This window comes from Colobus angolensis, unplaced genomic scaffold (genome assembly GCF_000951035.1).
Source record: "Colobus angolensis palliatus isolate OR3802 unplaced genomic scaffold, Cang.pa_1.0 Scaffold37, whole genome shotgun sequence".
Taxonomy (NCBI): Eukaryota; Metazoa; Chordata; class Mammalia; order Primates; family Cercopithecidae; genus Colobus; species Colobus angolensis.
The window spans coordinates 4,813,190-4,837,190 of NW_012117043.1; the positions used below are offsets into that span (position 1 = coordinate 4,813,190).

The window sequence follows — 24,001 nt, forward strand, 5'->3', positions numbered from 1 at the left end:
TTTTTGTATTTTTAGTGGAGATGGGGTTTCTCCATGTTGGCAAGGCTGGTCTCGAACTCCTGACCTCAGGTGATCCACACACCTCAGCCTCCCAAAGTGCTGGGATAACAGGCGTGAGCCGTTGCACCCAGCCTCTTACCCCCAGTGTTCTTACTCAGTATATCTAGGATGTAGTTTTAAAAACTCCAACTGACTGACATACAACCCAATTTGGGAATTCCTTAGTAAAAGAAAAGAGGTAAAAACAGTTTTCAGCTGGGTGCAGTGACTCACGCCTGTAATCCCAGCACTTTGGGAGGCTGAGGCAGGTGGATCACTAGGTCAGGAGATCCAGACCATCCGTGAAACCCCATCTCTACTGAAAATACAAAAATTAGCCAGGCGTAGTGGCGCATGTCTGTAGTCTCCGCCACGGGAGTCTGAGGCAGGAGAATCGCTTGAACTCGGGAGGTGGAGGTTGCTGTGAGCGGAGATTGGGCTACTGCACTCCAACCTGGACAACAGTGAGACTGTATCTCAAAAAAAAAAACGATGTGTTTTGTTTTTGTTTTTGTTCAATGTGAAGGGGAAATTGTTTTCTATTATTTAATAGGAATTGCAGTGTTTACGGAGGCTGGGAAGAAAAACTGTCAGTGAGATAATAATCCTTAGAAGAGGAGGTAGAAGTGGGAGACAGTGAGAACATGAGGATGTGAAAAGCATAAATTATTAATTGGCTTGAAGCTTCTGAATAATGGAGCTTTCCTCCTAAGTTATATCCTTCTGAATCTCTCTGAAATACTCATGGGTAGTCAGAACCTGACTTTTTAATATTTTATATTATCTACTTTCCTACGTGTAGCATTTTTAAAAAATGTTCTCTTTAGAATATATTTAAACAGCTTTATTGAAGAAGGACAGTTTTAAGCAACATTTCCATACCTGGTATTTGCTATGCATTATAACTAGGTGCTAGAGAAAAGTCAGATGCTTTTCTTGGCTTAAAGAGCATAGTCCAGTATAGGGGTATAGGCATAATATCTGCTTACAGATGTCTGTAATATGCATCAGTCATTAACATGACAGTCTGAAAACTTCAAATTGTACCCCATTATTTAATCAAAGTGGAAAAAGTCTACCAAACCATCATGACCTGTACATTTTGCTGTCCTGAGACTTGGAGGAGATTCCTATTTTGGTGTCTAATACTCTGTAATCTGTTATAGTATGGGAATTTGTCTTCTTTCGTCTAAAACCAGGTGGTCACGGGATATAATCTCCTCACCCTCACCCCTCATCCCTCCGATTGTACACATTGTACACATTGTCATCTGTTTTTTTCTAGGGCTCGGGATGGGGTTGGTGCTTGCTTCTGAATTCTAAGTACTAATGAGGCCACCACTCAATCACTGTACTAGTGTACAACTCTCTGGCCATCTGGGTCCTTCTTTCTGCTTCTTATCATGAACCTGAACTCCTAAGAGATAGGGTCCATAGACAAGTATTCGTATAATGTTAACCAGTTCGTTTTTTCATTTCAATATAGCTAAATTTGTGCAGATATGTATATCATACATTTTCTACACCTCTTTTGCAGGTAGTAGCCATGGCTATGTGGGTTCCAGTAGTAGAATATCAAGAAGAACACATTTATGCTCTGCTGCTACCAGTAGTTTACTAGACATTGATCCATTAATTTTAATACATTTGTTGGACCTTAAGGACCGGAGCAGTATAGAAAATTTGTGGGGCTTACAACCTCGCCCACCTGCTTCACCTCTGCAGCCCACAGGTAAAATAATACCAGTGATAATTTCCTTTTTCTGTGGCTGTCTAAAAGAACTTTTGGATTTTCATTTAAGTATTTCAGCTATGTGTGGAACATGGTATATTTCTGTGTTTTTCATTGTGTACCCTAAAAATGACATTTATATCAACCAAATTAATTTTTAAATTACTGTTCAAAGGTGATTTGTACAAAAACAAAGTAAAAATGCCCACAAGAAGGTTTTTTATGATTTTGCTACTCAGATTTTGCCTGATAGTTTGATCCATATGAAATACAGTTACCTTCTTTGTGAATGGACTTTTTTTGGTCAGGCTTCATGAATTCCCTTCCAAGTGGAACTATATCTAAATTGAACATAGAAAAAGGTGACTTACTCATTCTTCTATGTTCAATAGCTTAAAAATGTACACCAGTTGGCAGCAATGCTTTCTGTGCAAAGGTTATTTGTTAAATAGAAATTACATTTGTGTTACTATAATAAAGTGGAGATTTGTATAGTCAAACATGGGCTTTTTAAAACTCAGGGATAGAGTCATTTTGGACAACTAAGGATTTGCCTTTAAAAACTACATTTTAGGCCGGGCGCGGTGGCTCAAGCCTGTAATCCCAGCACTTTGGGAGGCCAAGACGGGTGGATCACGAGGTCAGGAGATCGAGACCATACTGGCTAACACAGTGAAACCCCGTCTCTACTAAAAAAAAAAAAAGCATTTTTGTTGGAATGCTTTCTAAAGTATATTCAGTATATTCAAAAATATATGACAAATGTTTTTCTACCTTCTTAAACAATAGTATTATATACATCAAATCAATGATTTAGAACTCTGATTTTGATGCAGCTTTAAGGCAAGAGAACTCATTTTTCAATCTAAGTCCAAGGCAGAACCTCTGTGTAAGTAACAGAAATAGAGCTCCTCTACTGGTGTAGGGACATGGAGCCCAGATTATTTAGGCTTCTTCATTCCTAGGAGCCAGATATACTTCCTGAAAGTCTGGATCCTCAGTTTAAAAGACTGTCTTCAGGTTTTGAAACAGTTGCCTTTTACGTGTGCGCCAAGTATGCTTTATATGCTTGTCATTAAAGTTTTGCTTAAATGACAAGTGTTGTTTGCAAAGGCCCAGTGAAACAGACAGGTTCTGATTCCGTAGGTGGATATGTAAGTTGGTTTAACCTTTTTGAAGGACAATTTTGCAGTAGTTTTAAAATACCTATATGCTTTAAACCTGAAATTTCACTTTGAGGAGTATATTCCAAAGAGAAAACAATCAGATGTTTAAAAATATTCAACAATACAGTTGTAGCTGAATAAATTACAGCATAACCATACAATGGTATATTTTATAGACAGGTAAAATCATGTTTTTGAAAATATTCAGTCTCATTGGGAAAAATGCAAACTAAACAGTAAGATTTCTTTTTAAAACTAGTTTTCGGCCGGGCACAGTGGCTCACGCCTGTAATCCCAGCACTTTGGGAGGCCAGGGTGGGCGGATCACAAGATCAGGAGATCGAGACCATCCTGGCTAACCCGGTGAAACCCTGTCTCTACCAAGGACACAGAAAATTAGCCAGGCGTTGTGGCAGGCACCTGTAGTCCCAGCTACTCAGCAGGAGAATGGAGTGAACCCAGGAGGCGGAGGTTGCAGTGAGTCGAGATCGCACCACTGCACTCCAGCCTGGGTGACAGATACAGGCTCTGTCTCAAAAAAAAAAAAACTAGTTTTCTGTGTAGAAATAATACAAATGAGGTTATCTGAATTTCAAACCTAGATAATAAAATGCTGATGATAATGAGGGTGGGGAAAATAGTAGAAAGAAAAAGCAAGTTTTGGATTTAAACATCTTGAGTTGGGCATAACAGTGTGACGTCAAATTAGAGAGGACCAGTAGACAGCTAAAAATTAAGAACTGGGGCTAGGTGCAGTGGCTCACTCCTGTAATCTCAGCACTTTGGGAGGCTGAGGCTGGTGGATCACCTGAGGTCAGGAGTTTGAGACCAGCCTGGCCAACATGGTGAAACCCTGTCTCTACTAAAAATACAAAAAATTAGCCCGCCATTGTGGCAGGTGCCTGTAATCCCAGCTACTTAGGAGGCTGAGGCAGGAAAATGGCTTGAACCTGGGAGTCGGAGGTTGCAGTAAGCCGAGATTGCACCGTTGCACTCCAGCTTGGGCAACAAGAGTGAAACTCCATCCCAAAAAAAAAAAAAAACTGGAATACAGACAGTTATTTTTCTGGAGGTGATACTGGATAATTAAAACCAAGGGTGTGAGATTGCAAAAGAATTTTGAGAATATTTTAAAAGAAGAGAGCCAGGAACATAATCCTGATGAACATCTGTTTTTACTGAGTGTGAGGAAGATGACCCAGATAAAGAGCTTTTAGAAAGGAGAAAAACCAAGAGAAACACTCATGGAAGCCAAGTGAAAATACCTTTCAGTGAAGGGATGTTAGTAAGCTAGTGTGCAGAAAGATAGGACTTTCTTTTTATTGAAAAGGCTTGCTTGGGTCCTGTTTTATTTGTTTGCTTGTTTTTTGCTGTTGTTGTTGTTGTTGTTGTTGTTTTTGAGACAGAGTCTCACTCTGTTGCCCAGGCTGAAGTGCAATGGCAGGATTTCAGCTCACTGCAACCTCCGTTTCATGGGTTCAGGTGATTCTCGTACCTCAGCCACCTGAGTAGCTGGGATTACAGGCGTGAATCCCTGTAATCCCAGCTAATTTTTTGTAGAGACAGGTTTCACCATGTTGGCCAGGCTTGTCTCAAAACTCCTGAGCTCAAGTGATCCACCTGCCTCGGCCTCCCAGAGTGTGCTGGGATTACAGGCGTGAGCCACTGCACCTGGCCTGCTTAGGTTTTGATGTTTATTTTTTTCTGTGTATTTATTTCAACACATGTTTAGTGAACATTTGTCAGATTAACTTCAAATTCATGTTCTTAACCATGTAAAGGAGTATTAAAAGGTATCAGGTAATCTAGTTGAACCAGATTTTAAGGTACGTACAGTGGTAAGTAGAACTAGAAAGTCATGTTGGGTCCATTCTATGAAAGGACTTACATGCTAGCCAGAGGAATTTATTCATAGTAGGCATGAAGAGCCATTGGTTTATTTTAGAAGTGGTTAGATTCAGACTGTATTTCAGAAAGCTGACAATTCTGAGAAAATTATCAGAAATGGAAGTTCAGTCAGGGTATTGCCGAGCCTAGCTAATCAAAAAAAAATTTTTTGTACAGGTAGGGTGTCACTGTGCTCCCCAGGCTGATGTTGAACTTCTGGCCTCAAGCAATTCTCTCACCTCAGTCTCCTGAAGTGCTGGGATTACAGGCGTAAGCCACTGCGCCTGGCCAGCAATACGTATTTTAAATATAGTGTTATATATGGCAGATTTAACAAAGTATTTGGCTTCTAGATTTTCTTTGTCATTTTTTTCAGTTATAAATATAATAAAAGCTCTGCAGAAAGTTTTAGAAAAGTGGAGAAGTTTAAAGAAGAAAGCACAAGGCAGTGGGGCAGCTTTTAAACTTTTAGAATTAAATGTGTAATTCAAATTTGAGTATGCTGTGACTCAGATTCTAACTGAAGGTGTGAATAAGTTAGGATTCTTTATCTTTATTTTCATTAACGGAATTTAGTGTATGTTTTATTGTTGATATCAAGTAAAGCGCCCTAGCTTCTTTTACACATCAAATTTGCATATATTCATGTACAAATGATTTCATGAATATTAACGTTTGTTAACATGACTTGTCAATTTCTCCGAAGCATCATATTCTCGAAAAGATAAAGACCAAAGGAAGCAGCAGGCAATGTGGCGAGTGCCCTCTGATTTAAAGATGCTAAAAAGACTCAAAACTCAAATGGCTGAAGTTCGATGTATGAAAACTGATATAAAGAATACACTTTCAGAAATAAAAAGCAGCATTGCCACTTCTGGAGACATGCAGACAAACCTTTTTTCTGCTGATCAGGCAGCTCTGTCTGCATGTGGAACTGGAAACTCTGGCAGATTACAGGATTTGGGAATGGAACTCCTGGCAGAGTCATCCGTTGCCAATTGTTACATACGAAACTGTAAGTAATATATTCCTAGTGTCATTTCTCCACATGTTATTTGGGAAACTAGATGACTATTTTTTTCAAAAGAATAATATTTAAATACCTCTATTCCAGTGAATTAAGACTACAAATACATGTGACTTTTTTCCTCATCCAAAATTGATTCTGTATATTTTTAGTATATAGTAGAGCTAACATTTCTTGATTGCTTACTCTGTATTTGGCAATCAACACGACAAAATTCTTAACATCATAGATCTTGTATTCTAGTAATGGGAATCAGACATTAAAATGTGTAAACAAATCAAGATCATTTCAGTGGGTAAAAGGTGCTGTGAAGGAAACAACCGAGGAGTGGGATGGGAGGAGCAGATGAGACATGTTCTATTGGGGTAGTCAGAGAAAGTCTCTGTGAGGAGGCAGCCCTTGACCTGAGACCTGAAGGTTAGGAAGGTGGCAGCTATTTAGAGATCTAAGGCAAGCAGTGTTCTGGGTAAACAGAACGGAAAATGCAGAGTCACTGACAAGGTATTTATTTTGCATATTTGAAGGATTGAAGGAAAACCAGTATGACAAAGAAAGCAGAGAGAGGAGACTAGCAGGAGATGAAGTCAGAGAGAGGTAGGCAGAATTTAGATCAGGGAGAGTCTTGTAAAACCTCAAAAAGGAGTTCAAGTTTTATGATGTAAGGAGGAAGCCTCTGGAGAATAAAAATAGGGGATGTTTATAATCTGATTTACACTTTACAAAATGACTTTGCTTGTTGTGTGGAGAAGGGTCTGAAAAGGGTTGAGGACAGGAGTTGTGAGACCAGGAACAGCCTATTACATTATCTTGTGTGAAATATGATGGCATTTTCTGGAGTTAAAATAGTGGATAGAGGACTTACTCACAGGCCAGCAGCCTTTCTGACTGAGGTTTCCATCTTTCTTAGTTCTCTTAAGGATGTGCTATTCTCTTCTAGATGCATAGGAGGGAAGTTAATCCAGTCTTAGATCAGCAGGGCTGAGTTCTTTCTCAGAACCATAGTTGAAAAAGCCTAAATAGAGTTTTAGGAAAAGTAAGAAACTAAGAATTATGATTAAATTTTGGCCTAAGCAACTTAGTAGCCAGTGGTATCATTTATTGAGAAGCAAATCAGATAAGAAGCAGGTTGTGGGGCTTGGGAGGAGGGAAGGGCAGAAAGTTGGGTATTCTTTTTTAAACATGTTAAATTTGAGACACCTGCTAGATATCCTAGTAAAATGTCATAGACACACGAATGGTACACAAGTTTGAAACTCAGAGAGAGGTCAATGCTGGATATAAACAGTTAGGAGTCAATAGTATTTTATATTATTTAAATCCAGAGGACTGAATAGGTCAAGTTTGGAGGGAGTTTCAATGGAGAAGCAAAATTTTGACTCTGTGGCACTTAAACATTTAAAGGTCTGATAAATAGGAGAGGCCAGCAAGGGAAGCTGAAAGAGCAATCATTAAGGTAGGAGAAAAACTAGAAGGGATAATATGTCAAAAATCAAAAATAATGCATCTCAAGAAGTAGAGTGGTTACCCCTGTGTTAAATATCATTGAGAAGTGTCAAGGCAAGAGGCCAAGTGGCCCTTTTAAGAACCATACCCATGGAGTAGTGTAGCAGAAGAGTGAATGAGGTCAGGGACCAGAGCGCAAATGCGCAACTTCTTCTTTTTTTTTTTTTTTTGAGACGGAGTCTCGCTCTGTGGCCCAGGCTGGAGTGCAGTGGCCGGATCTCAGCTCACTGCAAGCTCCGCCTCCCGGGTTTACGCCATTCTCCTGCCTCAGCCTCCGGAGTAGCTGGGACTACAGGTGCCACCACTTCGCCCAGCTAGTTTTTTGTATTTTTTAGTAGAGACGGGGTTTCACTGGGTTAACCAGGATGGTCTCGATCTCCTGACCTTGTGATCCGCCCATCTCGGCCTCCCAAAGTGCTAGGATTACAGGCTTGAGCCACCACTCCCGGCCTGCAACTTCTTTAAAAGAAGTTTCACAGTGAAGTAGGTAGAAGCTGGAGGAGGTGTGGGGTCAATAGTTTCTTTTTGGCAGGGGTGTCCTTTTTTGTGTCCTCTTCAAATTTTTTCATCTGTGAATTAAACTCATTTTAAAATTGGGTTGAGTTGTTTATTTGTAGTTGACTTTAGGAGTTCTGTATATATTTTAAATATTAATCTTTTATCAATTATATGATTTGCAAATGTTTTCTCCCAGTGTGGGGGTTGCCTTTTCCCTCTGTGGATTGTGTCATTTGACATTTAAAGTTTTTAATTTGAAGAAGCACATTTTATGTGTTTTTCCTTTTGTTCCCTGGGCTTTTGGTGTCATAACCAAGAAAACATTGCCAAATCCATTGTCATGAAGCTTTCTCCTGTTTTCTTCCAAGAGTTTTAGTTCTTCCTTTTAATCTTACTTTTAGTCTTTCATCCATTAGGAATTAAATTTTGTTTATGGTGTCAGGGAAGGGTCTGACTTGCCCATGGATATCCAGTTTTCCCAGCACTATTTGTTGAACAGATTTTTCTTTCCTCATTGAATGGTTTCAGCACCATTGTCTAAATCATTTGACCATATAGATGAGGGTCTGTTTCTAGGTTCTCTTTGTGTGTGTTGTTTATTAAAATTGGCTGTATTAATGTTTAATGGTGATGTGAATAATCCAGTAAAGATGGGTTGGCGAGGAAATAATTGCAAAATTTATAGAATTCTCTTAATATAAGGAAGACAATTTAGTGGAATGAATAAAGGTTATGAATAGGCCATTAACATAAAAAATACAAATGTACAATAAAAATATGAAAAGATACTTGGCCTCACCTGCTATTCAAGGAAATGGTATATTAAACCAAATGGTATATTAAAACCAAAAGTACAGCTTTTTGAGTGAACTTTCTCAGAAAGCCTTTGTTACATATTTTGCAGATACAGGTGACCCTTGAACAGCACAGGCTTGTTCTACTGTACAGATCCACTTAATATTCAAATTGTTTTCAACCAGAGGAAGATTGAAAATACAATATTCGGGTGATGCCAAACCTGCATATAGGAAGGCCAACTTTCATATAGGCAGATTCTGCAGATCTTACGGTGGGACTTCAGTTGAGGATTTTGGTATATGCAGGGGTCCTGGAACCAACCCCCACGTATTCCAAGGGACAGCTGTCTCTTCCTCATTGCCACCTTTTTTTCCTGCTGATCACAGAGTTTTAAAATTTTATCTTAGACATCTGTATTAATAATATTCATGGCATTGGGGGTCTTATTATTTTTATTTAGAAGGCTTTTTAACTCCCAAGTTAATAAAAATAACCCTTAATTTCTTCTGGTACTTTTTGTTTTCTAACTTTTTTGCATATAGGTCATTAATTCATGTGAAGTCAATTTTATATGATGCTGTGTGAGGTAAATGGAATGATGTTTTCCCCAAATGAATGAAACATGTTTTTTGAAATATGGTGCAATATGAAATCCATCCTTTATTATAGAGCAGATTCCCAAACATGGTTCTGTTTTTGAACTCAGAGGCTGAAATAAATGAAATTGCCAGTACTCAAGTTTTGGACATACAGAAACAGCAGTTTGGTATTGTGTAACCCAGTATTTGTCATGTCCTCTACCAGACTAACACTTTTTTTAACTACTGGAGTTTTATAGTTTTTAATACTATGATAGGATATGTTTATTCTGTTTTTGTTTTTCAAAATGTTATTGGTAGTTCTTGCACATTTAATCCTCCTCCAAAGTATTTTGACTGGAATTGCTTTACATTTAAAAACTAGTTTGGGGATGCTAGGCACTGTGGCTCATGCCTGTTAATCCCAGCACGATGGAATGCTGTTGGGGGAGGATGGCTTCTTGAGCCCAGGAGTTCAAGATCACATGGCAAGACCTTAATCTCTACAAAAATATTTTTTTGATAAGTCAGTCATGGTGGTATGTACCTGTAATCCCAGCTACTTGGGAGGCTGAGGTGGGAGGATTGCTTGAGGTCAGGAATTTGAGGTGCAGTGAGCCATGATAGTGCCACTACACTCCAATCTGGGCAAGAGTCTTTCTCTGTTAAAAAAAGAGGAGAGATTAATTTGGGCAATTGATATCTTTTCAGCATCAAAGCATTCATGTCTAGGAATGTGGTGCTTCTCCATTTATTCAGGTCATCTATTATATTCATATCCTTTTTTAGAATTTTCAGTTTTTTTCATGTAAGTTCTATATATGTCTTGTTAAATTCATTTCTCAACATATTATATCTCAGGTGGCTATTGTGAGTGGAATCTCTTTTTCTGTCATAGTATTTTCTAATTGTTACTGACATAAGAGACAAAAATATTGATTTTTATGTTTATTCTGTATTCAACCAATGTGGCAATTTTTTTTTTTTTTGCGCGATGGAGGATGGAGTTTCACTCTTGTTGCCCAGGCTGGAGTGCAATGGCACAATCTTGGCTCACTGCAACCTCTGCCTCCTGGGTTCAAGTGATTCTCCTTTGTCAGCCTCTCGAATAGCTGAGATTACAGGCGCATCCCACCACTCCTGGCTAATTTTTGTATTTTTAGTAGAGACAGGGTTTCATCGTATTGATCAGGCTGATCTCGAACTTCTGACCTCAGGTGATCCTCCCATCCATCCAGCCTCCCAAAGTGCTGGAATTACAAGCATGAGCCACCGCACCTGGCCTGTTGAATTTGTTTTATTAACAGTTTTTCAATCAGTTATCTTGATTTTCTGAATATTTATATCATCAGCAGATAATCATAATTTGTTCATTCCTTTTCTGCTTTTTGTTTTTTTATTTTTATTTTATTTTTTATTTTTATTTTTTTTGAGACGGAGTCTTGCTCTGTCGCCCGGGCTGGAGTGCAGTGGCCGGATCTCAGCTCACTGCAAGCTCCGCCTCCCGGGTTTACGCCATTCTCCTGCCTCAGCCTCCCGAGTAGCTGGGACTACAGGCGCCCACCACCTCGCCCAGCTAGTTTTTTGTATTTTTTAGTAGAGATGGGGTTTCACAGTGTTAGCCAGGATGGTCTCGATCTCCTGACCTCGTGATCCGCCCGTCTCGGCCTCCCAAAGTGCTGGGATTACAGGCTTGAGCCACCGCGCCCGGCTCTGCTTACTTTTTGTATTGCATTGTCTAGGCAGCTACCTCAACAGTTTCCTAGTAACAGTGGTAGGATTTTTATAATTTTTCAACTTTATTTAGGAATTCCTTTAGTTTTTTTTCTCATTAAATTTGAGGTTTGCTATATTGCTATAAACTAAATGGTATATTAAAATTTCAATAGGTAGTTTTTTGTTTTTGTTTATTTATTTATTTTTTTTTGAGACAGAGTCTTGCTCCGTCACCCAGGCTGGGGTGCAGTGGCCATCTCGGCTCACTGCAAGCTCTGCCTCCTGGGTTCATGCCGTTCTCCTGCCTCAGCCTCCCAAGTAGGTGGAACTACAGGTGCCCGCCACCATGCCTGGCTAATTTTTTTGTATTTTTTAGTAGAGACTGGGTTTCGCCATGTTAGCCAGGATGCTCTTGATTTTCTCACCTCATGATCTACCTGCCTCGGCCTCCCAAAGTGCTGGGATTACAGGCCTGTTTCTGTCGAGTTTAAAAAACCGTGTGCAATAGCTCACGCCTGTAATCCCAGCACTTTGGGAGGCCGAGTTGGGCAGATGAATTGAGGCCAGGAGTTGGAGACCAGCCTGGCCAACATGGAGAAACCCCTTCTCTACTAAAAATACAAAATTTAGCTGGGCATTGTGGCACATGCCTGTAATCCCAGCTACTCAGGAGGCCAAGGCACGAGAATCGCTTGAACCCAGGAGGTGAAGGTTGCAGTGAGCCAAGATTGTGCCACCACACTCCAGCCTGGGTGACGAGTAAGACTGTCTCAAAAAAAAAAAAAGAATTTAAAAAGGTATATCCTTCTATTTCTAGTAACAACAACAATACCAATAATGGCTAACATTTACTAAGTGTTAACTGTGTGCCAGACATTATTCTAACTATTCTAAATCACATGCATTGACTCACTTAATCTTAACAAGAAGTCTAAGAGGTAAGGTAAGTCAATTTCATTCCCAGTTTACAGATGAGGAAACCAAGGCAGCAGGCATTGAATAATGTTGCTAGTTTCACATTGGTAATTGGCATAGCCAAAAACTTGAACCTCAGAGCCTATGCCCTTCACCCTAACACCAAACTGCCTTTTTTCTTACCACGAGAATTTCCTTTCTTTTTAAACTGAAGCTGTTTAGAATTATATCAAATGATGTTTTGACATTTGTCAAAATGATTTACTATTTTGTTCCATTACTTTATTATCATAAAATAAATTATATTATTTTTCTAATGTTGCCCATTCTTGAAATACTGGAATGTATCCTATTTAGTTTGGGCCTATAATTAAAAAAAAACAACAACACTGCTATATTCAGTTTGCTAATATTTTACTTAGGATCCTTGACTACATAGTCATAAGTGAAATTGATCTATTTCATTACATTATCCTTAATCCACTTTAGTTCTAATTCTGTGCTTGTTTTACAGATTAAATTCAGATGTTTTTGTTCTTTTCTATGCTATAAGATTATTTTAACTGTATATAGTTTGTTCCTATGCTATATTAAACTGTATGTCTGATAAATAGCATTCATAAAACTAGTATAATAACTCTTTCAGAGTTAGAACTTTAACAGCCTTTTAAATTTCTGTGCATTTATTGGTTTCCTCATATTTTTAATTTTTTAATTTTTAATTTTTGTGGGTACATTTTAGGCATATATATTTATAGGATATATGAGATATTTTGATACAGGCTTACAATGTATAATAATCATATCAGGGTAAATGGAGTATCTATCATCTCAAGCATTTATCCTTTGTGTTGAAACAATCCAATTGTACTCTTTTAGTTATTTTTAGAAGTACAATAAATTATTGTAGACTGTAGTCACCCTGTTGTACTAACAAATACTAGATATTATTCATTCTATCTAAATACATTTTTGTACCCATTAACCGGCCCCCCCAGTCACCCACTACACTCCCTAGCCTCTGGTAACCATTGCTTTATTATCTTGAGTTCAGTTGTTTTAATTTTTAGCCCCCACAAATAAGTGAGAATGTGTGAAGTTTGTCTTTCTGTGCCTGACTTATTTCACTTAACATAATGATTCCAGTTCCACCTAGGTTGTTGCAAATGACAGGATCTCATTCCTTTTTTATGACTGAATAGTATTCCATGTGTATATGTACCACATTTTCTTTTTTCTTTCTTTTTTTTTTTTCCGAGATGGAGTCTCACTCTTTTGCCCAGGCTGGAGTGCAGTGGCGCAATCTCGGTTCACTGCAACCTCTGCCTCCTGGGTTCAAGTGATTCTCCTGCCTCAGCCTCCCAAGTAGCTGGGACTACAGGCATGCGCCACCATATCCAGCTAATTTTTTTGTATTTTTTAGTAGAGATGGGATTTCATCATGTTGGTCAGGCTGGTCTCGAACTCCTGACCTCAAATGATCCACCTGCCTCGGGCTTCCAAAGTGCCAGGATTATGGGTGTGAGCTACCACGCCCAACCCACATTTTCTTTATCCATTTGTCTGTGGATCTTAGGTTGCTTCCAAACCATGGTTATTGTGAATAGTGCTGTAGTAAAACATGGGACTGCAGATATCTCTTTGATACACTAATTTGCTTTCTTTTGGGTATATAATCAGCAGTGGGATTGCTGGATCATATAGTAGATCTATTTTTAGTTTTTTTGAGGAACCTCCAAACTGTTTTCCATAGTGGTTTTACTAACTTGCATTCCCATCAATGGTGTATGAGAGTTGCCTTTTCTCTACATCCTCACCAGCATTTGTTATTGCCTGTGTTTTGAATGAAAGTCATTTTAACTAGGATGAGATGGTATCTTATTGTAGTTTTGATTTGCATTTCTCTGATGATCAGTGATGTTGAGCACTTTTTTCATATGCCTGTTTGCTATTTGTATGTCTTCTTTTGAGAAATATCTATTCAGATTTTTTGCCCATTTTTAATCAGATTACTAAATTTTTTTCCTGTAGAGTTGTTTTAGATCCTGGTCATTAATCTCTTGTCAGATGTGGTTTTCTCATACTTCTGCTGCTACCTAAGTCAGTTACTATAGTTTTTGAAGAAAAACTGATTATATTTGGGTCTTTAAATTTATTGATATACAGTCATTTATTCTGTTTTCTGAAATTTTTAAAACTTCTCGTGCATATGGGGTGTTAACTTCTTTTTCACTTATTTTATTGCTTGTGGTTTTTTTTCTCCTTTAATTTGACCTGCTCAAGGGATTTGCTAATTTTGTTCATTTCCTCAAAGACTATGTTCTTAGATTTATTTCATACATTCTCTTTTACCATTTCATTACATTTCTGCTTTTGTCTTTGTTAATACTTTTTTTGAGACAAAGTCTCACTCTGTCCGCCAGGCTGGAGTACAGTGGCGCGATCTTGGCTCACTGCAACCTCCATCTCCTGGGCTCAAGCAATTCTCTTGCCTCAGCCTCCCGAATAGCTGGGATTACAGGTGTGTGCCACCATGACTGGCTAATTTTTGCCTTTTTAGTAAAGCTGGGGTTTCACCATGCTGGCCAGGCTGGTCTGAAACTCCTGACCTCAGGTAATCCAGCCACTTTGGCCTCCCAAAGTGCTGGGATTACTGGCACGAGCCACTGCGCCCGGCCTATTAACGCTTTTTTCCTTAACTGATAATTCGTTTATCTTTTAGTGGAGAAACTGGTCATCATTTTTCCTAAGTCTAGAACGTTTATCTAAGTCTAAGAACATTTTCATTAACCCTCTCCCTAGAGCTCCAAACCCAAACCCAAAGAGTCATTCCCCATCTTCCCCTCCTCCTATCTTTTGGTAACCACTAATCTACTTATTCTCTATGGATTTTTCTTCTTCTGGATTTTTTTTGAGATGGAGTCTCGCTCTGTCGCCCAGGCTGGAGTGCAGTGGCACAATCTTGGCTCACTGCAAGCACCGCCTTCTGGGTTCACGCCATTCTCCTGCCTCAGCCTCCCGAGGAGCTGGGACTACAGGTGTGCACCACCACGTCCAGCTAATTTTTGTGTTTTTAGTAGAGACGAGGTTTCACCATGTTGGCCTGGATGGTCTTGATCTCTTGACCTCATGCTCTGCCCACCTCGGCCTCCCAAAGTGCTGGGATTACAGATGTGAGCCACCACGCCCAGCCTGGACTTTTCATATAAATAGACTCATACTATATGAGGTCTTATGTCTGGCTTATTTCACTTAACACAGCCCTTTCAAGGTTCATCCATATTGTGACATATATTTATTCCTTTTTATGGCGCATGATATTTTATTGTATGGCTGTACCACATACTATTTATCCACTCTTTAGTTGATGGATATTTGTGTTGTTTCAACTTTTTGGCCATTATCAGTAGTGCTGCTATGAACATTCATTTACAGGTTTTTGTTTGGACACATGGTTTTGTTTGAGTATATACTTAGAAGTGGAATTAATGGGTTACATGGCAACTGTGTTTAACTTTTTGAGGAACTACCAGTGCCAGAATATTTTCCAAAGTAGCTGCATCATTTTATATTCCCAGCAACAGTATATGAGGGCTCCAGGTTTTCCACACCATTGGCAGCACTTGTTACTGTCCCTCTTTTTTTCTTTGCCCATTGCATTGTCTTGGCATCCTTGTCAAAAATCAGTGGACCATAAATGTAAGGGTTTGTTTCTAGACTCTCAGTTCTGTTTTGATGATATATATGTGTATATGGCAGTACCACATAGTCTTGATTACTGTAGTTACAGTAACTTTTGAAATCAGAAGTGAGTGTTCCATTTAAGATTATTTTGGGTATTGTGGGTCTCTTACATTTTCAGATAGATTTTAGGATTAGCTTGTCAGTTTCTGCAAAAAGAAAAAAAAGAAACAGCTATGATTTTTATAGAAATTGTGTTGAATCTGTAGATCAATTTTAAGAATATTGCTTTGTTAACAGTATTAAGTGTTCCAATCAGTGATGAACATAGGATGTCTTTGCTGTTGTCTCTTATTTTCTTTCAACAATGTGTGGTGGTTTTCAGTGAACAAGTCTCACATTTCTTTTGTTAAATAAATTCCTAAGTATTTTAATTGTATTTTATGCTATTAAAAATGAAATTGTTTTCTTAACTTCATTCTCACATTGTCTGCTAGTGCAGAGAAATACAGTAAGTTATTTTGTCTTATATCCTGCAGCCTTGCTAAACCTGTTTATTATCTATTAATGAATTTCTTCTGCTTTTTTTTTATTTTTTTTTTACAATTTTATTTTTGTTCTTTTTTAAAAATTTATTTTTAAAAGAGATTTATTTAACTTACAGATTTGCAGGCTGAATTCAAGGGCAGGTCCCTGCCTTCTGGCAATAGCATTCTTGCTTGCTGATTTTTATTGTTTTCCTGGCTTTTGAATCTATGCACATTAGGTCATATAGTCCCTTTTTTTGCTAATTAATTCATTTTAAGGCTATACATTTTCTTTTCACTACTGGTTTGGCGACAGACATTTTGATTTGAAGTACCATGATTGTAATTTGTTTCTAACTCAGCATTGATTTTCTTTTTAATACAATAATACTTAACAATTTCCAAATGTTTGATGGGTTATATTTTTGTTAATAGTTTAACTGCATTGAAATTTGTATGATTTTTCTAATGGAGCTCACAAATAATCTTTTAAGTAGTCTTTTAAGTTAAGATTTTACAGGCTGGGTGTGGTTGGCTCACGCCTGTAATCCCAGCACTTTGGGAGGCTGAGGCAGGTGGATCACCTGAGGTCAGGTGTTCGAGACCAGCCTGGCCAACATGACAAAACCCTGTCTCTGCTAAAAATACAAAAATTAGCTGGGCATGGTGACGGGTGCCTGTAATCTCAGCTACTTGGGAGGCTGAGGCAGGAGAATTGCTTGAACCCAGCAGGTGGAGGTTGTAGTGAGCCAAGATTGCTCCATTGCACTCCAGCCTGGGCAACAAGAGCAAGACTCCGTCTGAAAAAACAAAGATTCTGCTCCACAAGCAACAAGATGGGAATGTTTTATAACCAGTTGGGGCTACAGAATGTTTTTTATTTTTAGACAGTAGAGAGAACAGCTTCCATGCAAGGTAAGATTAAAACATTTTCTGATGGACTAAATAGTAAGTTTTATGCTGTTGTATGCTATTCAGAGGTGTTCTTAAATGTCTTTGCAGCCACAAATAAGAAGAGTAATTCACCCAAGCCAGCTCGATCCAGTGTAGCAGGTAGTCTATCACTTCGAAGAGCAGTGGATCCTGGAGAGAGTAGTCGTTCAAAGGGAGACTGTCAGACTCTGTCTGAAGGTAAATTTGAGGGATTCAGAATGTACTTTTAGTGGGGTAGATATTTATTACCTGAAATTGATGTTATCGTGGAGCTTTAGATCTTGAAGGGTACTAAAAATGCTAACGTTGGATTTGAAAGTTTCTGTTTTTGAAACAGGGTCTCACTTTGTCACCCAGGCTGGAGAGCAGTGGTGCGATCTTGGCTCACCGCGGCTTCGACCGGTGGTTTAAGCGATCCTTCTGCCTCAGCCCCACCAAGTAGCTGGGACTACAGATGTGCACCACTATGCCTGGCTAGTTTTTGTATTTTTTGTAGAGACAGGTTGCCCCGGCTGGTCTTAAACTCCTGAGCTCAAGCAATCCTCCTACCTCAACCTCCCAAAGTGCTAGGATTACAGGAATGAGCCCCACCGCACCTGGCCCGAAAGTTTCTTGATCTCACAACAGAACAGACCCTTAACAAAATACAGCCATTAGACTATGTATTCTAAACTCCTTGATTTTATTTTTTTTAAATTTTTGTTGTTTTCCTGAGATAGAGTCTTGCTCTGTTTTCTAGGCTAGGGATGCAGTGGTGCAATCATAGCTCACTACAGCCTTGACCTCCCAGACAAAAGTGATCCTTCCACCTCAGCCTCCCAAGTAGCTGGGACCACAGACACAGACACATGCAGCCGTACCTGGCTTTTTTTTTTTTTGCCAAGACGGGGTTTCGCTACATTGCCCAGGCTAGTCTTGAACTTCTGAGCTCAAATAGTCTTCCTGTCACGGCCTGCTAAAATGTAAAATTATAGGTGTGAGCCACAACACTTGGCCTGGACTCCTTAATTTTAAATGCCTGGCATAAAAAAAAAAATGGGATATGTTTCAAAATTATTTTTGAAGTGTTTTTTTCTTTTTTGAGATGGAGTTTTTTGCTCTTGTTGCCTAGGCTGGAGTGCAATGGTACAATCTTGGCTCACCACAACCTCCGCCCCCCGTGTTCAAGTGATTCTCCTGCCTCGGTCTCCCGGATAACTGGGACTACAAGTGCACGCCACCACGCCCAGCTAATTTTTGTATTTTTAGTAGAGATGGGGTTTCACCACGTTGGCCAGGCTGACCTTGAACTGCTGACCTTGAACTCCTGACCTCAGGTGATCCATCCGCCTTGGCCTCCCAGAGTGCCAGGATTACTGGCATGAGCCACCATGCCTAGCCTATTTTTGAAGTTTTTATGTAGTTTTAAAATTATATATATAGTGAGATTTTCTAATATAACTGAGAGAGACCTTCCATGTTTATTTGCCTTCTTTCTGATTATCCCTCCTTTTTTTTTTTTGAGTCTTGCTCTGTTGTCCAGGCTGGAGTGTAGCACAATCTCGGCTCACTGCAACCTCTGCCTCCCAGGTTCAAGTGATCCTCGTGCGTCAGCCTCCCAAGTAGCTGAGATTACAGGTGCACACCAGCATACCCAGCTAATTTTTATATTCCCTCTTCCTTTTTTTGAAGGCTCCCCAGGAAGCTCTCAGTCTGGGAGCAGGCACAGTTCTCCCCGAGCCTTGATACGTGGCAGTATCGGTGATATTCTGCCAAAAACTGAAGACTGGCAGTATAAAGCTTTGGATTCAGATACTTTTGTGGTTGCAGTTTTCAGTGGCTTGCCTGCTGTTGAGAAAAGGAGAAAAATGGTCACCTTGGGGTAAATTAAGTTGTTTTTATATGTAATGGTATAATAGCTAATAGCTTTGTTTGGAACTTTAAGTTTGCATCATGATGAACAAATTAATTTCTACCTTGTTAATTTTTTAGTGGACAGAAAATACATGTATTGCACTAAATTTTAACTTTTTTTTTTTTGTTAAACAGAGCCTCGCTCTGTCACCCAGGCTGGAGTGCAGTGCCGTGATCTCAGCTCACTGCAACCTCTGCCTCCCAGGTTTAAGCGATTCTCCTGCATCGGCCTCCCAAGTAGCTGGGATTACAGGTGCCCGCCACCACACCTTGCTAATTTTTGTACTTTTAGTAGAGACAAAGTTTCGCCACATTGGCCAGGCTGGTCTTGAACTCCTGAGACCTCAAGTGATATGCCCACCTTGGCCTCCCAGAGTGTTGGGATTATAGGCGTGAGCCACTGCACCTGCCCTAAATTTTAACTTTTTAACGTATCAGAGATTTTACTTTTTTTTTAATGGGATGAGATAGTACTTTTTTTTAATGAGATGAGATAGTACTGGAAGTTTAGTTTAGATATGTTGGAGCTCATTTTCAGAGTTAGAGCTCATTTTCACAATGATACGTAACCTTATCTGAACTCTGCCTTGTAAATTTGTGTGTGGTGGGGGGAAGGTTGTCAGCTTTTTTTGGTTTTTAGTTTTTTTTTCAGTCCTACACTTGTCAAAAATGTTAGTGTTGGGCTATATTACATGTCACAGGCATTTTTATATATTTTGTATGAAACAAAGCACTTACAGCAACTTTAACACTGCTTTTCTGCTTTTATCTCACCTTTCTTCTCTTCTCCTATCAAAGTATCCTCAAAACTTTTAGTTGGAATTTTCCAAAAGGATATATAGTAGTTAACACCTTTATCTCTCCCCTAGGAGACATAAACTCAAATCCCATGCATGGCAATTAAACTTCCATCTATTCAAAAGATAGAGTGATTATGGATGTTGGCTATGGATGTGACAGATCATGAGCCATTAATATCCATCTGCTTATCTATTTTATGGATATTAAACCTATTTCTAAATTTAAACAATGAAATAGTTCTATTTTGGAGACTCTGAAAAGAATTTTACCTCAATTAAAGAAAGATTAACACCCTTTAAGTTTACTTAATTTTATATAGTCAAGGTGTCTGGCTCATTACCAAAACTACAAGATTGGCTGGTGGTTTAGCTTTCCTTTGCGGCTCAAGTTTCAGTAGTAGAAAGATGTTAAAATCACTGGAGATTATCTTTTCTTCCCTACCTACTACCTAGCCTGATGTTGTATACATTTCTTCAAATTAAAGCTGCAACTAGCTTCTATATTGTATTTGCTATGGAGATATTTTTATCTGCCTTTAGTCATCACAGTTAAATATACATGAACTTAGTTTTTTTTTTTAGAGTGTAAAATCCTGTACAGGTGTCTACAGCTCTTAGCCATGATCCTCATTTTGCAGTTGATTTTATCTACCAGCCTGGTTCATGTAGATGCTGTCCAGCTCATGTCTTTTTTTCCCTGCCTGATTTAAAGTAGTGTAAGCAAAAGGTTTAAATACTAATGAAAGGCTGGGCACAGTGGCACACACCTGTAATCCCAGCACTTTTGGAGGCTGAGGTGGGAGGATTGCCTGAGCCCAGAAATTTGAGAATAGCCTTGGCAACATAGCAAGACCTTGCCTCTGTTTATTTTTTTTTATTTTTATTTTTTTGAGGCGGAGTCTCGCTCTGTCGCCCGGACTGGAGTGCAGTGGCCGGATCTCAGCTCACTGCAAGCTCCGCCTCCTGGGTTTATGCCATTCTCCTGCCTCAGCCTCCCGAGTAGCTGGGACTACAGGCGCCCGCCACCTTGCCCGGCTAGTTTTTGTATTTTTAGTAGAGACGGGGTTTCACCGTGTTAGCCAGGATGGTCTCGATCTCCTGACCTCGTGATCCACCCGTCTCGGCCTCCCAAAGTGCTGGGATTACAGGCTTGAGCCACCGCGCCCGGCCACCTCTGTTTATTTTTTAAATAAAAATAAATATTAAATACTAATGATAAGTGTTTCATAATGAAAGGAAAAAAGAATAAGTGAAAAGTTTCCCATCCTTGTCTCCCACAACCTAGTTTTCTAACCCCCTGCCCCACTCACATTCATGCTGTTCTTAATTTTTCATATATGCTGTGTCTTCTCGGTTTTTGTGTATTTTTAAGGAACTGTGACTATGTAGCTTTTTTAATACAAAATGTGTACTTTGATTTCTCATTCAATAATATCTTTCAGGCCAGGCACCGTGGCTCACACCTGTAACCCCAGCACTTTGGGAGGCTGAGGTGGTCAGATCACTTGAGGTCAGGAGTTCGAGACCAGCCTGGCCATCATGGTAAAACACTGTCTCTACTAAAAACAAAGTACAAAAATTGTCGGCGTCATGCTGGACACCTGTAATCCCAGCTACTTGCGAGGCTGAGGCAGGAGAATCACTTGAGCCCAGGAGGCAGAGGTTGCAGTGAGCTGAGATCACATCACTACACGCTAGCCTGGGTGACCGACTGAGACTCCATCTCAAATAATAGTAATAATAATATATCTTAAAAGTCTTTCCCTCTTAGAACATATTATTTAAAACTTCCATTTATAAGTTAAAATTTTATTGAGCTAATTATAGGTTCACATGCAGTTGTAAGAAATAATGCAGAGACATCTTGTGTACTTTTCTCCCCTAATAACATTTTGCAAAACTGTAGTACAATATCACAACCAGGATACTAACATTGATATAATCCACCATTTCATAACATTTTTTTGTGAATATTTAGTGAAATTTTTAAATTTTATTTTATTTTTTATTTTTATTTTTTGAGACAGAGTCTTGCTGTGTCGCCCAGGCTGCAGTGCAGCAGTGCAATCTCGGCTCACTACAACCTCTGCCTCCTGGGTTCAAGCAGTTCTCTGCTTCAGCCTCCCGAGTAGCTGAAGTAGGGATTACAGGCGCCCACCACCACACCTGGCTAATTTTTGTATTTTTAGTAGAGACAGAGCTTCACCATCTTGTCCAGGCTGATCTTGAACTCCTACCTCAGGTGATCCACCCGCCTTGGCCTCCCAAGGTGCTGGGATTACAGGCATGAGCCACTGCGCCTGGCCCTTAGTGAAATATTTTAAGATAAAATTTGAAATTTATTATTAAACACCAGAGCACGTACCCTACTTAGTTTGGTGCTCAGTTCAAAAAGAAAATATAGATTATTGTGTCACTTACTAGTTGCATAAAAATACCAAGTTGTTTTCTTCTTTGAGGGCTAATGCTAAAGGAGGTCATCTGGAAGGACTGCAGATGACTGATTTGGAAAATAATTCTGAAACTGGAGAGTTACAGCCTGTACTACCTGAAGGAGCTTCAGCTGCCCCTGAAGAAGGTAAGGAATGATAAACTTATAAGTAAGCAGGAAGTGAGAATTCCGTCCCTTTTTTGGTGATGGGTGGTGGTGGTGGTGGTGGTGGTGGTAGTGGTAGTGGTAGTGGTAGTGATAGGGATAGGGAGTGGTTGGTTTAATGGAAACATTACTGAGATCTGCTATTCGACAGGCTTGATCTGAACACAACATTCCTTGTGCTACTGAATTTGATTTGCTAAGATGTTAAATACAGAGGAAGGCAAAATGAATAAGTTACTACATAAAAGGACAGGCCTTACTAGAACAGGCATTTGTATGGGGAAAATATCTGCATATAGTTCATCTGTTCAGTCAATAAATATATTAAGGCACCTACATACCATGCATTGAATTTTTGCTAGATTTATTAATACAAAGTTGAATTAGATATGTTCACAATCTAATGGGGAAGATGTGCCCCAGAATGACTAATTAGAATAGTAAATGTTAAGTATTTTTCAGTCAGTCTTAGTGTCTGCAGATTGCCTTTTTTCTTCTTAAAGAAGCATTCCAGGTTTTGACCATTTTTTAAATCCCGTATGATGACTGACTTCAGCTTGTTCTCAGATATACTTTCTAGTGTTTCCTTTGAATGTTCTTCCAAGTTCATTATTGTTTAAAAGCATAGAAGACATTTTGCAATTTGGGGCAACAGAGGTGCTTGGAACAAGGCTATGTGTATTGCCCTTGCTGTGTCCTTTATAAATTGGTAGAAAAGAATGTCAACTCTCTTAATGATATTTGGCCTTGTAATTTTTTCATTTCTTAGTGAAACTCTGCCACCTTCCACCTCTGCACTCATTTGAATTTCAATGATTGATGAATTGTAGCTCAAAGCATACGTACAGGTGCCAGCATCTACTCAGCTGCCCTAAGAAGAGGGTGTGTGGGTGGTGGCATTTTCAGGTTTCTCAGTTAAAGAACACTAAACATTTTGGTTTTCTTAGTTGGTGCTCCTGTAGTGGGCAGCATTATTTCAGTAGAAGAGATTAAATAGAAAAGATTTTTGTAAATGATGTGTTTATTGTTAAAACATCAAGAAAGAAATATTATGATTGATGATCTTTATAGAACAGGCCTGTGGGGAATAACTTTCTGTTGTTTTTTGTTTTTTGTTTCCCCCAAGACAGAGTCTAGCTCTGTCACACAGGCTGGAGTGCAGTGGCGCAATCTTGGCTCACTGCAACCTCCGACTCCCGGGTTCAAGTGATTCTCCTTCCTCAGCTTCTGTGTAGCGGGGATTACAGGCGCCTGCCAACACACCTGGCTAAGTTTTGTATTTTTAGTAAGAGATGGTATTTCACTATGTTGGCCAGGCTGGTCTCAAACTCCTGACCTCGTGATCCACTCGCCTCGGCCTCCCAAAGTGCTGGGATTACAGGCGTGAGCCACCGCGCCCGACCGGGGAATACTATGTGTCTCCATACATACTGGATTATAGTAGCTTAAATTACTACAGAATATACTGGAATTACATTTTTCTTCCACCAAGCGCAGTGGCTCATGCCTGTAATCCCAGTACTTTGGGAGGCTGAGGCAGGCAGATTACTTGAAGTCGGGAGTTCGAGACCAGCCTGGCAAAAATAGTGACACCTCATCTCTACTACATATACAAAAATTAGCCAGGTGTGGTAGCAGACACCTGTAATCCCAGCTACTCTGGTGGCTGAGGCAGGAGAATTGCTTGAACCAGGAGGCAGAGGTTGCAGTGA

At 39.4% G+C, this 24,001-nt stretch overlaps 1 protein-coding gene across 1 annotated transcript in view; it reads left to right on the forward strand.

The window, feature by feature from the left end:
• The window catches only part of TRIM37 (tripartite motif containing 37), a 133,122-nt gene that overhangs the window by 81,455 nt on the left and 27,666 nt on the right, over window positions 1–24,001 (forward strand). Inside the window, exons 18-22 of the mRNA XM_011953774.1 lie at window positions 1,577–1,771; window positions 5,531–5,839; window positions 17,070–17,198; window positions 18,672–18,861; window positions 22,153–22,271. Coding sequence (XP_011809164.1) covers window positions 1,577–1,771; window positions 5,531–5,839; window positions 17,070–17,198; window positions 18,672–18,861; window positions 22,153–22,271 — 942 coding nt within the window. The remainder of the gene's footprint in view (window positions 1–1,576; window positions 1,772–5,530; window positions 5,840–17,069; window positions 17,199–18,671; window positions 18,862–22,152; window positions 22,272–24,001) is intronic.